We start from the raw sequence: 16523 nt of genomic DNA on the forward strand, positions 1-16523 counted from the left end.
CACTAAAATGGACGGTACAAAAATGACGATAAGAATCAGTTGAATTTGATTTTAGTTACATTACTTACAAAGAGAAGATAGCTAAACTCAATGATATAACAAACTTTATTTATTTTTAAGCTTTCATTATATCAATATTTTACTAATTTAGTTTATTTTTTGAAAAAAGTGATTTTTTTTTGTAATAGTATGCGGGTTAACCGTTTAACCCGCTGGCTTATGCGGACCGGACTCAGACTTAATATTATAACTCGTTTATATTTGTCGACGGGTTTGTTCTCCTCCATTTTCCACTCGCATATAAAGCAAGTAAAGTAAAAGCATTTTGTGATCATCATTATCATTATCATAACCATAATAATGGATGCAAAGAAGAAGAGCAACAGTTATGGAAAGAACAAGTTGAGTGACTCTGATGATGATGATAGCAAAAACTTGGAAGAACCAGAATTGGATCTTTCTCTTGAGAAATTGAACCTTGGACCTAAGAAAAAGTTGCTTATTTTCAACCTAAATGGATTTCTTCTCCACAGAGTTCATGTTCGTGATAAGAATGCAATTCCCAAATCTCGAACCCGTGATTACAAATATCGAAACTTTCTCCGTACGTAATATTTACTCAAACTCATTCAATTTAGGAATGTTTTTTTTTTAATCATATGCTTAATTAATGACTATATTGTGAATTACTGAATTTTGATGCAGTTTTTAAGAGGCCATTTAGTGAAGAATTTATGAAATTCTGCCTTGAAAGATTTGAAGTTGGACTCTGGTCTTCTGCAATGGAGTCAGTAACACTTTTAAATTTTCCTCTTTTTTTTGTTTCTTAATATTTGATTGGTTATTTTTAGTTAAAAAAAAATGTGATTCATTATTTGGTGTTGTGGTTTTAAATTGCGGCTGCGGTTGTTGCAATTACAATCATTGCTGCGACGCGCAATGCAGCTTGTTAAAAGTACTGATTCTGAGGTGTTTGAAATACACGGTTTAGAGATTGTTAAAAGTAAGATTTTTTATTAGATTTGATGCAAATTAAGATTTGAGATTCGTAAATTTTATTTTTTGTTGAGAAAATTTGAACAAACAATGACCAAAGCCGTTTGATGCTGCGGCTCCTAATGTGGTTACATTGCGGTCGTATTAGTACACATGAATGAAAAATTAAAAATCACACTGCAATTGCAGTGCGATGTGGTTGTGGAGACTACTGCATTAACAATACTTGCGAGTAAAGACAGTCTTACATGATAATCCTTTTAATACTATATTAATGCATTGCAGGCATAATATTGATGGTGCTTTAGCCTCTGCTATGGGAGAATCAAAGAACAAGCTGCTATTTATTTGGGTACATTTACTTGAATTTTTTAGATAAATTTAAAATACATTGATGGTTAATGTTGTCTGTTATATATAATTGTTTTAGGATCAAGATAAATGTAGAGATTCTGGTTTTAAATCATTGGAGAACAATAAGAAGCCTCTTTTTTTCAAAGAACTGAAAAAAGTGTGGGATACTGTCAAGAAAGGAGGCCCGTATTCTGCTTCAAATACTTTGCTGATTGATGATAAACCATACAAGTCCTTTCTTAATCTTGTAATTCAATTCTATACTCTTTTTTTTATGTTTAACTAATCTTTGTTTTTGAATCAAATATTAACAACTTTAATCACCCCAATTATTGCAGCCCAATACATCAATTTTTACTAAGTCATATGATCCTGAAGATAAGGAGGACAAAGAACTAGGTGATAACATATGCTTCTAATTTTTTAAAAAAATATTAAAAATCGAAGCATATGTGTTTTTTTTAAGTCAAAATCATATGCTTCTATTTTTAATATTGTTTAGCAAATTGATGTATTTAATTTTAGTAACTTACAGGTTTTTCTCATTTGTGTAGATCCAAATGGTGAACTGTGTAAGTACTTGAAAGGACTAGCTGAAGCTGAAGATGTTCAGTCATATGTGAAGGAAAATGCTTTTGGTGTACCAGCAATTACAGAAGATGATCCTGATTGGGGTTTTTACTCACGAGTTCGTTCACGTCTTCGCAATATTGAATGATATATTGATCGACAAAGTATAAGGAAATATAGTGGTTTGGTTTTCATGCTGTCTTCATAGGATTTGGAGAAATGATTTTATGTTCTATTGTCTTACTATTTTCAGTACTTAATTTGCAAGCACTTAATGATTTTACTTAATGATTTTCTCTTGATTGTGGTTGATGTGAAAAGACTTATGTATGGTTGTTTGGATTGTATTTCTTTAATGGTATATGGTTTTATGGATGATCTTGTTTTGTTTTTATGTATAGTTGTTAGGTTTGGCAGTATATTTTTCAAACTATAATCTATAATCTACAAATCTAAAAGGATTCAAATGACCATTGAAAAAACATTTATTTTCCTCTTCAGCCATGTGGTGTGAAGAAGAAAATTTCCAATCTTCTGATTAGCATGCATTGTTCAGTGTTCACTTCTCTACTATTATAAATCATTCACTATCATTAAATAACTTTTTATCACTATAAAAATTCAACATTACTTGGTCTAAGTAAAAATATTTCATTAATGACAAAAATAAAATACAAATTAATGTCAAAATAGTATAGGATATATCTTCTGTGAAACTAATTACTACTTGTTTCTGTCATATGTGCATTTCACAACTTTCCAACTAACAAACCATAACTGACTGCTGGATTATGAGAGAGTGGAACACAAATAACTAACTTTGTCTTACAAACAATCCTAACTACTTAAACAGAAAATAACCAACTACTAACAAACCATAACAAACCTAACTGTCATTTCTAGTTACACAAAGCACTTAATCTGTTAATTTCATCTTTTAATCAATTAATACACTATCTCCCTCATTTGCAACTTTGTATATATAAAGCAAGTAAAGTCTAAACATTTTCTCATAATCAGCATAACCAAAATTCATTCAAACTAAGTGTGAGTATCAAGAATGGAAGCAGAGAAGAAGATTGGTGACAATGCATATAAGGCTTATCTTAATCCTGTAAATTCAACACTCAATTTATTTATTCTTATAATATATATGTTTTTAAAATTATTCGAATGTTAACAATTTTCATAAACTCAAATTACAGGAGAATACAGCAATTTTTGTCAAGTCATATGATCCTGAGGACAAGGAGGACAATGCATTGGGTGAGAACATATGCTTCTTATTTTTTAGAGATTTTTTATGTATTTAATTTTAGTAATGTAAGGTGTTTATTTTTGTAATTTTAATTTGTATAGATCCAAATGGTGAATTGTGTGAGTATTTGAAAGGAGTAGCTGAAGCTGAAGATGTTCAGTCTTATGTGAAGAATAATGCTTTTGGGATACCAGCAATTAATTTGAAGTCTTCATCAGGCCACCCTGAAAGGAATTTTTACTTCACAGTTCGTTACCTCGATGGAATATAGTGGTTTGGTTTCCATAGGATTTAGGTGACAACTTATGTTCTAGAGAAATGTTTTGTCCTATCGATGTTTTAGCTACTTTTTTTTGTTTCAAATACTCAAAGTTGCATTGTACTATGAATGAAATTGTGGTTTAGTTTTCTCTGAATTGTTGTTGATTTGAAAATAGTTACATATGGCTGTTTGGGTTATGGTTGGTTGTTTGATTTGGCAGTATATTTTCAATCCATAGTGTTGATAAAAGTAAAATCCTAGTCTAAACACAGTAACTTGTGAAACAAGTTAACTGTCTTTTGTGCATGCTTAGCTGGCATAGGCTGTTAGATTCATTGTAAATGACTGTCAGTTAGTTGATATGATCTTACCTTTGTATATATAGCTTGCTATGACACAGTGTAACATTGACTGTGTGTGAATAAAATTTTCTGCATCTTAAGCTGAATCTGCACCTATGCTTCATGTTCTTGCTTGTTCAAGTTTTCGGCGTTCACTCAAGCATGGCTTACCAATTACAGTTCTCACACATAGTGTGGATATTAATGCTAGGATTTTATTACTTTATTTTTCTGATAAAGAAGGCCTTATAAAACTAAGAACCAGAAAATGTAAACTATAATCTGATTTTTCAACACAGTTGATGAAAGATGCAAGTGATAAAAAAATTCTCATTCAAAATATAATGCACAACATATTGAGACACTAGCCAAGGGTCCTCAAATTGGATGTCTTGGGAATGATCTCACCTTGGTTGATAAAACACATTGAAATTAGGACTCCAAAATGGAAAACATGTCAAGTCTTCATTGTACAAGGTTTGAGAAACCAACCATGTAGGCTATTTTGTAGCATGAGTCATAAGAGAAGCATGTTCATCCATCAATTTAACCAAGGCTCTTGCATGTGTTCCTTGATAGGCTTGTGCGTGTTCCTTGAACTGAGGTATTCAATATGGCCGAGAGTGATCTGGGAGACAAATTGCAGGAACAAGAAGAATATTACACCGCTTCTTTCAAAATTATCGACTACACACCAGGAAATTCTATAAGGTTCTTTAAGCATACATATTTGATGACCAAACAACAATAAGCTTAGCCATCAGGTGGAGCTGATGTGGTTTCAGCGCTCTTGTGCAAAATGGTTGAAGGATGGGGATAGAAATATGTGTTATTACCATCTTAAAACTGTCAATAGGAGGAGGCGTAATAGCATTATTATGCTTAAAGATGATAATGGAGTTTGGATTGAAGATAGTAAGAAACTTCAAGAGGAAGTCAATAATTTCTATAAAAAGTTATTTACTATTAGCACTCAAAGTGCCTTATGGAAACAAACAGACGCCACCTTTCCATTGTTGGATATCATTGATATTGCAAGTCTGGAAGCAGAAAATTAGAAATGCAGTTTTTGATATTTGCCCATGGAAGGCACCGGGGGACCAGACGGATTTCCGGCAGGATTCTATCAACACTCTTGGGATACGGTGGGACAGTCCGTGTGTCATTTTGTGAAGAATATATGGAAAGCACCGAGTGGCATTGCTATGGTTAATCAGACGGATATTTGTTTGATTCCAAAGGTGGATCAACCTGAGTTTGTAAGTCAATTTCGGCCTATCTCCTTTTGCAACTCTATAAAATTTTCAGTAAGGTGGTTGTGGCGCGATTGAAAAAATGTATTCCGAGCATGCATATTGCCAGAGGAAGTAAAGAGTATTTCGCAATCAAAGTTGACCTCTCTAAAGCCTATGATAAAATTAGTTGGGATTACATTTGGAGAGTTTTAGTTGAAATTAAACTTCCTGAGAATATTATTAATATTAATATGCATTCAGTGACAAGTGTTGAAACTAATGTAAAGTGGCATGGCACGAGAGCGGAATATTTTAGGCCTCAAAGGGGTATCAGTCAAGGAAACCCTATATCCCCTTGTTTGTGCTCTGTATGGATAAATTATCCCATCTTATTTGTCATGATGTGGACGAAGGATTGTGGAAGACGATGCATGCAGGAAGAAATGACCCATTGGTTTCACATCTTATGTTTGCAGATGATTTATTATTATTTGGAGAAGCTAACGAGAGGCAAATGAAGTGCGTTATGGAGATTCTCAATAAATTTTGCAAGATATCCGGACAAGAGGTTAGTAATGAGAAGATTAGCATCCTTTTCTCAAAGAATGTGGATAGAAACATTAGACGAATTGGTGCAACTGTCTGGTTTTCGTGAAACGGATCAGCTTGGTAAGTACCTTGGTGTACCTTTAATTGGTAGGGCAGCGAGAAGGAATAAATTTTGAGTGGAACACAAATAACTAACTTTGTCTTACAAACAATCCTAACTGCTTAAACAGAAAATAACCAACTACTAACAAACCATAACAAACTTAACTGCCATTTCTAGTTACACAAATGCACTTAATCTGTTAATTTCATCTTTTAATCCTCTATTTTAATTAATTTATTCATACACCATCTCCCTCATTTGCCACTATATATAAAGCAAGTAAAGGCTAACCATTTTCTCATAATCAACATAACCAAAATTCATTCAAACTAAGTGTGAGTATCAAGAATGGAAGCAGAGAAGAAGAGTTGCAGCATAACCATCAAAGATGATCGTGATGACCACAAAGACTCATCGGAAGAACAAGAATTGAGTCTTTCTATTGAGAAGCTGAATCTTGTAGTACCCAAGAAGAAGAAGTTGCTTGTTATGAACCTTAATGGCTTTCTTCTCCATCGATTCATCCATCGACACATACTTCGTGATGGGAGATATGTACCTAATCCCATTCTAGGATCTCGAAGAGCTGATAGCATATCAGGAAACTTTCTCCGTAAGTAATCTTTATTCTTTCCTTCAACTTAAACATATTATACATTTCTGATATTTGAGGATTTCTTTTTATCATATACTTAATAATGTTGTTTATATTGTAAATTGTGATTTAGTTTTTAAGAGGCCATTTAGTGAAGAGTTTATGAAATTCTGCTTAGAAAGGTTTGAAGTTGGGATTTGGTCTTCTGCACAAGAGTTAGTAATTAACACTCTTCTCATTATCTTTTTTGAATTTGATTGATTATTTGGTGTTACATTGTTTGTTAGTATTAATTACCCGTCAAAAATACAGGCATAATATTGATGGTGCTTTAGACTTAGCTATTGGAGAAGAATCAAAAAATAAGCTACTCTTTGTTTGGGTACATTTTCTTGACTTTTCTGTGTTTTTTCTTTTTTGCAAATTTGTATACCAAAATGTATAAATCTTGTTTCATGATGAACTTTTTGTAGAATCAAGATCAATGTAGACAAACTAATACTGCTTCTAAGGAGAGCAATGAGAAGCCAATTTATTTCAAAGAACTACAGAAAGTGTGGGAAAAAGTGGAGAAAGGAGGGCCATATTCTGCTTCTAATACTTTGATGATTGGTGACAAACCATATAAGGCTTATCTTAATCCTGTAATATTCAAAACTCATTTTTATTTATTTTTATAATATATGTTTTTTATTTATTCAAATGTTAACAATTTTCATAAACTTAAATTACAGGAGAATACAGCAATTTTTGCCAAGTCGTATGATCCTGAGGACAAGGAGGACAATGCATTGGGTGAGAACATATCCTTCTTATTTTTTAGTGATTTTATTATGTATTTAATTTTTGTAATGTAATGTATGGTTTTTGTTTGTATAGATCCAAATGGTGAATTGTGTGAGTATTTGAAAGGAGTAGCTGAAGCTGAAGATGTTCAGTCTTATGTGAAGAATAATGAGTTTGGGATACCAGAAATTACAGAAGATAATTCTGAATGGTTTTTCTACTTTAGAGTGTTATTTGGAGAACTTATGGTCTAGAGAAATGTTTTGTTCTGTTAATGTTTTAGCTACTTTTTTTTCTTTCAAAAACTCAAGGTTGTATTGCATTGCATTATGAATGATATTGTGGTTTAATTTTCTCCAAATAAAAAGGTTTAATTGTGGTTGTTTGATTTGGCAGTATATTTTCAATCCATCATAGTGTGGATATTAATGCTAAGTTTAGCCATGTCAGAACAACAACATAAAGTTCAAATGAAAGGCCATTGGGGATGTTATCTGCTTGCAAGTCAGAAACCAGCTTATTATTAAGCAATTAAAAAAAAGCTTATTATATGGAAATATCTGCAAATACAAATTTTCTCATTTATGTACTAAATTGTTGAGGCTTCCTTGGGTTGCAAATTTGCTAAATACTTATAATTACCCAATTTTCTTCAGCTAATGAATAAAACAACAGTATCTATAATTTTTCTTCTTGCTTAATTGTTTTGGTACATCCGAAGAGATACCTTGAGTAACAAGATTGTTTATTTTTTTCTGCCTGCTTGGCTTTATTGGTTCATCTGAAGACAAATCTTGCCTTGTATATGAATCAACCTGGCTTGCTTCAATGAGATTCTGATTTGGAAAAGCCGGTACTACTTTCTTAAAATTTACTTCCTTCGTGTTAGGATTTGTTTCTGTATGCCTGAATGAACTAAAAGGAAATAAAAGTGACAAGCAAATATATTGTAAATTTTGTGATGCAATTGGATTATATTTCCAAGCAATCATATATAAAATATAAAATCACAACTTTTGTTCCTTTAAATAACCAATTGAGAATCTCACGTTGGATAGCGATATAGCCTAAACATCGATTATAAATGGAAAACAACCCTCATCTTACAAGCTGGTTTTGTGAGGTGAGGTTATACTTATACGCACCTGAAGTTTTGAATTTCATAGAGGTCGTCTGAACATTCCTGTGGTATATTGTTGCTTGATTCTTCGACACTGACATCATTTTTCACAGATGGTTGAAAAAGTTTTGCAGAATGTGGATCGAATTCTCCACCTTTTTCTTTGCAGATGGTCGCTTCATTAGCAAAGCTAAAAGAGAATCTGCACGAGTGAAATCCATATTTCCTAACCGATGAAATAGCCCTTTCTAATGTTTCTAAAGCCTACCTTACATTTGAGCTAATATTTACATTACTCTTTCTCTTCAGTACACCTTTTGTATCATCATGCTCAATTGAAATTCCATATTCTTTATTGACATCCTTTTCAATTTGTACGATCTCTTAAATATTTGCATCGACACTCTTGCAATTCGTATATCCCTTTAGTACAATAGATGTATCACTTACCACAATTGGAATGTCATGCACTTTGGTTACATTCTCCTCACTTTGTACAATCTCTTCGGTGCTTGCATCTAAAATCTAACCACTGAAATTGTTTGCATTTTGGTTGCTTTTGTCCTCCAGAGACACATCGTTCACCCGATCTTTATTACTTTGACTAGGTTCTTCAGCAGGAAGAATGCTTGCAACTTGTTTAAGATCCACCTCATCCATAGCATTTGATTCATCGGTACTGTATAGAGCTTCGCGAATTCTAACAACAACAAATCTGTCAAGGCCTTGCTGAATTCCTTGTCGCCATTCATCTTAGAAGCCACGGCCTATAGCAATATCAAAACTGGTTAATGTCAGAAGAAGATATAAAAAACAACATACAAGGGTATTTGTTCTAAATTTCACCGTCGCATAGATATTCATGAGTGAGAGAAAAAATGACAGTAGTGTTCAATGTCATGTTATTGTAAGACAAATATGCAGAAAATTGAAAGCACATAATCTGCATGATGATTCTCACCATTTCTTATAAAATTAAAGCACATGTCAAAATCTATAAAATGGTCTTTGTTCTTAAATTTTTTAAGGGTGATGCTAAAAAAATGAAAGATTTAATTGACTGACAAACATCAACAGATGCATCTACATAGCCTTCAATCATCAATGTATGATAGGGAGTTCCCTCTGGTCCTTCGCGATACATAACACGGAACTCCTCATTATCTTGTTTTAACTGTTGATTTGAAAGAAGATAAATTATAAAAGTGCTTTGAAAGTTTAATAGAAAAATTAGACTTCAGAACACTTCTCATTTTTAAACCACTTACAAATCACTAGCTTTGTTATAAAGTGAATCATATAAAGAGACATATAATAATGTTTTAAAAGGATAATGTAAGTAACCACTAGATGAGACAATCCTAACTGCATAAACAGAAAATACTAACAAGAAAACAATCCTAACTGCATAAACAGAAAATAACTAACTACTAACATAACTGCCATAATATTTCAAAATACTAAGTGATAACTAATATGAGAAACACACAAATTGCAATTTCTATATAACCAAATTCATTCAAAATAAGTGTAATTATCAAGAATGGATGCAAAGAAAGAGAGTTGCAGTCATGGAGATATCAAAATCAAAGATGACCACAAAGACTCATCGGAAGAACAAGAATCGAGTCTTTCTCTTGAGAAGCTGAATCTTGGACCTAAGAAGAAGTTGCTTGTTATGAACCTTAATGGTTTTCTACTTCATAGAGTTCATGTTCTTGATAAGGAAGCACTTCCCAAATCTCGAACTGATCATTACAAATCTTGTAACTTTCTCCGTAAGTAATCTTTACTTCAACTCAAACATATTATAAATTTCTGATATTTGAGGATTTATTTTTATGATATTTATATTGTAAATTATGATTTAGTTTTTAAGAGGCCATTTAGTGAAGAATTTATGAAATTCTGCTTAGAAAGATTTGAAGTTGGGATTTGGTCTTCTGCACTACAGTTAGTGATTAACACTCTTCTCATTATCTTTTTTGAATTTGATTGATTATTTGGTGTTACATTGTGATTAGTTACAATTTTACTATTAATTAATGCAGACATAATGTCCTTGGTGCTTTAACATATGCTATAGGAGAAGAATCCAAAAATAAGCTACTATTGTTGGGGTACATTTTCTTGAATTTTTGTTGTTGTTTTTGTAAATTTGTATATAAAAATAAAAAATGTAGAAATAAATCTTGTTTGTTTATTTTCTGTTTTGTAGAATCAAGATCATTGTAGAAATACTGGTTTTAAATCATTGGAAAACAAAGAGAAGCCTCTTTTTTTCAAACCGTTGACATATGTGTGGAAATCTGTCACAAAAGGAGGTCCATATTCTGCTTCTAATACTTTGCTGATTGATGACAAACCATACAAGGCCTTCCTTAATCCGGTAACTCAACACTTTCTATGTGTGCGCGCGCGCAAGTGTGTATATTTTTTAATCATATATTAATAACAATTTTAACCACCTCAAATTGCAGCCCAATACAGCAATTTTTCCTAAGTCATATGATCCAGAGGATAAGGAAGACAGATTATTGGGTGAGAATAAGCAATTTTTAGTAGTGTAAGTTTTTTATATGTATAAATTTGAGTAATTTTAGTTATGTAACATCTTTAATGTGTCTATATAGATCCAAATGGTGAACTATGTAATTACTTGAAAGGAGTAGCTGAAGCTGAAGATGTTCAATCTTATGTGAAGACTAATAATTTTGGCTTAACAGCAATTACAAATGCTCATACTGATTGGACTTTTTACTCGCATATTCGTTACAATCCTGGTAATAAGATTTCGGTTATACATTATGGATGAATTATATATGATTAAGGCGATACGAATAGATTATAACATGGTACATTTTCTTGTCTTTGTTCTTGAATAGGACCTAAGAAATTGCTTATTATGAACCTCAACGGCTTTCTGATTCGTAGAGTTTATGATCTTGATACGAGAGCAATTCCCAAATTTCGAAAAGCTGATGACAAATATGGCGCATTTTTTCGTAATATTTACTCAAACTCATACATACACTTTAGTTTATACTTTATACATACATTTCTGATATTTGAGGATTTCTTTTTATCATATGCTTAATGATTATATGGTATATTATGGTACAGTTTATAAGAGGGAATTTAGTGAAGAATTCATGAAATTCTGCTTAGAAAGATTTGAAGTTGGGATTTGGTCTTCTGCACAGAAGTCAGTAATTAACACTCTTCTCATTTTTTTTTTAATTTGATTGATTACTTTTTTAATGTTACATTGTGTTTTTAATCACCCTTTCACTGTTATTTAATTAATACAGGTATAATATATATGGTGCTTTAAGGTGTGCTATTGGAGAATCGATGTATAAGAAGCTATTATTTGTTTGGGTACATTTTCTTGAAGTTGTTTGTGTTTTTGTTTTCAAATTTGTATATAAGATTAAGGGCCCGTTTGGATTAGTTTATTTTTGAACTTATGCAAACAGCTTATGTAATTTTTATGTATTATTATAAGTTTGTCAAGGTAGTTTATGATAAAATAGCTTATAAAAATACAATTTTCACTGGTGTGAACTTATAAAATAGCATAAAACCTAATTTATATTGCATAAGCTGTTTGCATAAGCTCAAAAGTAAGTTAATCCAAACACGCACTAAATCATGTTCCTTATTTTGATGTTTCATAAACTTTTTGTAGGATCAAAAGAAATGTACAGATTCTGGCTTTAAATGTAAGGAGAACCAAGAGAAGCCTCTTTTTTTCAAAGAAGTGAAACAAGTGTGGGATCAAGTCAAGAGAAGAGGCCCATATTCTAGTTTTAATTCTTTGATGATTGGTGACAAACCATATGTGTCCTTCCTTAATCCAGTAATTCAAGACTCACTTTATTTACTCATATAATGTGCTTGATCTGCTAAAAATAAAAGACTGGTTGAACAGTACAAAGTTCATTTGTATGGTATTTGATTTTAAAATTGAAATTTTTGTCTTTCATTGGATTACTTGACAACCTTTTCTCCACGGCACAAAATTTGTCTTGAAACTGTTTGAAAATAACAAAATAATCTTTTGTACACCAAATATCATACGAGACAAAAGTTTGTTCAATATTTTAAATGTCTATCTTGTACTGTTATGTCCGGTAAACGGATATGTGTTTTTTTCATTTCTTTTATTTATTGAAATGTTAACAATTTTGATAACCTGAAACTGCAGGAGAATACAGCAATTTTTACAAAGTCATATGATCCAGAGGACAGTGAGGACAGAGAACTTGGTGAGAGAGCATATGCTACTCGTTTAATTTATGGTGATTTATTTGATGCAGTTAATTATAGTAGTGTAACATTTGAAATGTGTTTGTATAGATCCAAATGGTGAACTGTGCAATTACTTGAGAGGAGTAGCTGTAGCTGAAGATGTTCAGTCTTATGTGATGGATAATCCTTTTGGTGAGGCAGCAATTACATCCTCTCATCCTGATTGGAAATTTTACTCCAAAGTTCGTTACTACCAAGATGGTAAAAGGATTCGATCATTTCGTTGATAACATTATTCTGTTTTGGAGACATGTTCAGAACTAATATGGATGAATTGGGAGTTTAATTATAGTTCATGTCAAAACACTTACTTATGTATATATGCTGGTAGTATGGATTATGCTTTTTTGATTTTATTTTATTGGCTAAGCTACTTTTTTCATTAGATATTAGTCATCATCCATATAATAAAAAATGAATTACAGCTTAGTATGCAAATTAATTAGTTTGAAAGGAAATTAAAAGGAATTCTACATTTCACTTGTTTGATTATAATTAAATAACTGAGTACACATTCCACAAAATCAACACACAAAAAACACTCAACTCGACTTAGTATAGGTTTGATATCACGTTAAGTATATCAGAATCACGATGAATCAATATGATTTTTAAAAAAACTATATTAGCGTAGTTTTTAAAAATCACTAGTAGCCACAATGATTCTGATATATGAAATGCGATACCAGATATAGGCTCAGAAAGAAATTAAACAAACAAAATGATAATAATCAGATTCCAGAGTTAATTAATTAACTTGCAAACGAGGATCAACATCAACTCTGCCAACACCATCAGTTTCAACAGCTTTAGCAACATCAACTTCACCAACAACCAAATCCTTAATATCTTCATCATTTTCCTCATCTACATAATTAGGATCTTTCTCATCCATAGCCGCTGGAGCCACATCCAACATATTATCAACCATACCAGCAGGACCTTCCCAAGTGAACTTACCACCACGACCTGATTTCGACGGCGGACGTCCGATACCTATGCCGTCAACAGGATGTCGATCAAGACGCTGAACACCATTGTTGATGAGTTTTTTCTCAACATGTTTGATTGTGTTAATGTTGTGTGTGTTTAGCTCTGTTTTTTCTACTCGCTTTTTTCCTTCTTCGTCGTGGCTTACTGCTCTTATTGTTACTGTGTCTTGTTTGTCGTCAATTGGCTTCATTGTTTTTGAATCTTTGTTCGGTTGATACAATTCAAGTTATGTATGATTTTGTTATACGGTGGTTTTTATAGTTTGGTTGGAATATTTGAAGACGAGACCAGAATGTACTTGAATTGAATTCTCGGTTGTGCTAGAACTCTCCACCACGTGACCCACCTAGGCGCTGTCACGTGTAACAAGACACCGATCTATTTTGGATAAAGTGTGCTCTGTTTTTTGTTTTTTTTTTCTTATTTATTTATTTATTTATGAAAAATGCTAAACAGTGTCCGGAGTACTGTTTAAGGATGCAAATATAATAATATGATATTGAAATTTGTGCAGTCGACTCCTAAAAATCTAAAAAATACTATTCAAAATTTTCTTTTTTTTGGTTTTCTTAACCAGTGCTCCGAGACACCGGTTAGTATAATGTTGTGGCAAATGTGAGTTAAGTTCCACGTTGCTTAGAAAAGTGGAGGTTGAATACTTTATAAATGAGAAGACTTATAAACCTAACAACTTAAGGTTTTGGGTAAGAGTGTGGTGTCCAATTCACTTGTAAAGTTGTTCTTGAATCCAATGTGAATGATCTCTGGCTGTCTCTCGTGATGACCCAACACATGACTCATACTAATTTAATACTCCCTCCGGTCCTTTTTATAAGAAATACTTTGGAATTTTTATTTGGTCCTTTTTATAAGAAACACTTTGACACAATTCCATTTGTACCCTTATTAAATACAATCAAATAATTCATTATAATGCTAGTGCATTAATTAGAGAAGTCTATTTCCCATACTAGTCAAAGGTTAGTTTTGGAATATAACATAAAATGATAGAATCATTAATGAGAAAATTTACCTTCCTTGGTCTGTGTGATTTTGTCAAAGTGTTTCTTATAATAAGGACCGGAGGGAGTAAGATATAGATAGATATGAAGGTTTTTTTTAATTATTAATGATTAATTTTCATCAAGAAATTTGTGATGATGTGAGTTCTCTCCTCTTGATTCAAATTCTTTTATGAAAGAATAGAAGTTTAGAATGGAACGTCTGATCAATGTAGAATATTATTTTGACATGGAAAAATATACACTATTATTAATGCATGCAAGATGGAAGACTTTCTATAAAAATAAGTGGCCATTTGCTTAAATTTGCAAAAACAAAGCTTAAATCAATGTACAAAGGTCTTTGTGTGGCGAAACAATTTGAAATTTTGAAGTTGGAGATTCAAGTGGATTCGTCTATGATTGTTCATAATATAAAGATGATAAAATTGATAATGCTAACGGTTGGAATATTTTGAGAAGATTAAATTTTTGTTTGCCTTGGAGGGGAAGATTATATTATTCATGTTTATCGAGGGATGAATAGATGTGCGAATATCATTATTATCGGTATAAGTTGAGCTTTTTTTGTTCTTTCCTTGTTTTTTCTTACTTGTATCCAGTTTATTGGATCATTTAATCTGTTATCAAGTAATTTCAGCCCTCCAATCACAGTTGTGAGAGATCAAACCGTTGAATTTCCTATCAAATCCAATGACAATCATCACCGAATTACCTAACTATTGATAAGTTGAACTTGTTTTACCCATTACTTTTTATAATTATCTACTTCAACATTGGGTTAAGGCTCATTATGATAAGAATTAGTCAGATCTAAAATTGGAGATCTCTTTTTGTATCCTATGTCCTTCTAATTTTTTTATTTTACCCGCTACTTAAGTAGCGTATATTATAAAAATAAAAAATTTGAGGAAAAAACATCCACAAACATGAAAATTTCAAGATTTTAAATGTCAGCTATTTAAGTATGTTCATTACTTAAGTAGTGGACGTTATAAAAATAAGAAATTTGAGAAGAAAAAAAAACACTCCCCTTATGAAGTTTTGAAGATTTTACATGTCTGCTACTTAAGTAACAGACATTATAAAAATGAGAAACTTGAAAAGAAAAGAAAAAATCCTAAAATATAATTTTCAAGATTTTACATGTCCGCTATTTAAGTAGCAGATAGAGCTATTTTGATAGTTTGTACTTTGTAGGGTGCATTAGAAAATTAGTAGAAAAAAACTAGGGAAATAGTCATTTTAGTCCCTGAATGTGCAACTCGCTGCCATTCTGATCCTTGACAGAAGAAAAACTACAAAATAGTTCCTGATTCTGCAATCTGTTAGTCACTTTGGTCCCCGACGTTAACAATGGTTGTTAACTTTACAAAAAAGTTGATGTGGCAGTTTTTGGGCACACGTGGCATGCTGAGTAGGCTTTAGTTGGACAAGTGGCATGATGAATGACAATTTTTTTTTTTTTATTTCTTCATCTTCTTCTCATTCTTCTTCGTCTTCTTCATATATTCATCATAATTTTAAACAAAGTTAGACTCGTAACCCAAAAGTTAAACCCGACCCATAAACCAAAAGTTGGATTCAAATTGGAATGAAACAAGAAGAAACAGGAAAATTGTGAAGAGTTATTGTTGTTGTTATGATAAAGGGAAAAAGATAAGTGGAAAATCTTGGAGAGAAGATTATGTGGAGAGATGATGATGAATTTAGAGAATATATGTATGAAGAAGCTTCTCCATGCATTAGTTGAGATATTAGGAATTTTCTTTGAAGATTTGATTAAAAAATTGGATTTAAAATTTTAGGTTTTATTGTTTAATGTATGAAGAAGATGAAGAAGAATGAGACGAAGGAGATGAAGAAATGAAAAAAAAAAAAGTCATTTTGGTCCCTTGCCATATCATAAGGCCACTTGTCCATCTAAGGACTACTCAGCGTGCTACGTGTTCCCAAAAAAATGTCACATCAGTTTTTTTGTAAAATTAACTGTTATTTTTACCGTCAGGGGACCAAAATGACTAA

At 31.9% G+C, this 16523-nt stretch overlaps 3 protein-coding genes and 1 pseudogene across 3 annotated transcripts; 3 read left to right on the top strand and 1 right to left on the bottom strand.

Annotated features, from left to right (window-relative positions):
- The first annotated feature begins 283 nt into the window (after positions 1-283).
- LOC123890436 lies at positions 284-2298 on the top strand. Its single transcript, XM_045940049.1, has 6 exons — positions 284-604; positions 706-787; positions 1282-1348; positions 1427-1597; positions 1689-1749; positions 1905-2298. Exons 1-6 carry the CDS (start codon positions 361-363, stop codon positions 2066-2068), a joined length of 789 nt encoding a protein of 262 aa, XP_045796005.1. The 5' UTR covers positions 284-360; the 3' UTR covers positions 2069-2298.
- Positions 2299-6016: 3718 nt separating this feature from the next.
- LOC123891630 lies at positions 6017-7303 on the top strand. The gene is made up of 6 exons (XM_045941546.1): positions 6017-6285; positions 6341-6478; positions 6576-6645; positions 6737-6907; positions 6998-7058; positions 7143-7303. Exons 1-6 carry the CDS (start codon positions 6017-6019, stop codon positions 7301-7303), a joined length of 870 nt encoding a protein of 289 aa, XP_045797502.1.
- Positions 7304-9712: 2409 nt separating this feature from the next.
- Positions 9713-12710, top strand: LOC123891632 (annotated as a pseudogene).
- Positions 12711-12925: 215 nt separating this feature from the next.
- Positions 12926-13729, bottom strand: LOC123890437. The gene has a single exon (XM_045940050.1). It carries the CDS (start codon positions 13664-13666, stop codon positions 13232-13234), a length of 435 nt encoding a protein of 144 aa, XP_045796006.1. The 5' UTR covers positions 13667-13729; the 3' UTR covers positions 12926-13231.
- Between the last annotated feature and the right edge of the window lie 2794 nt (positions 13730-16523).

Source organism: Trifolium pratense, linkage group LG6, assembly GCF_020283565.1.
Source record: "Trifolium pratense cultivar HEN17-A07 linkage group LG6, ARS_RC_1.1, whole genome shotgun sequence".
Classification (NCBI taxonomy): Eukaryota; Viridiplantae; Streptophyta; class Magnoliopsida; order Fabales; family Fabaceae; genus Trifolium; species Trifolium pratense.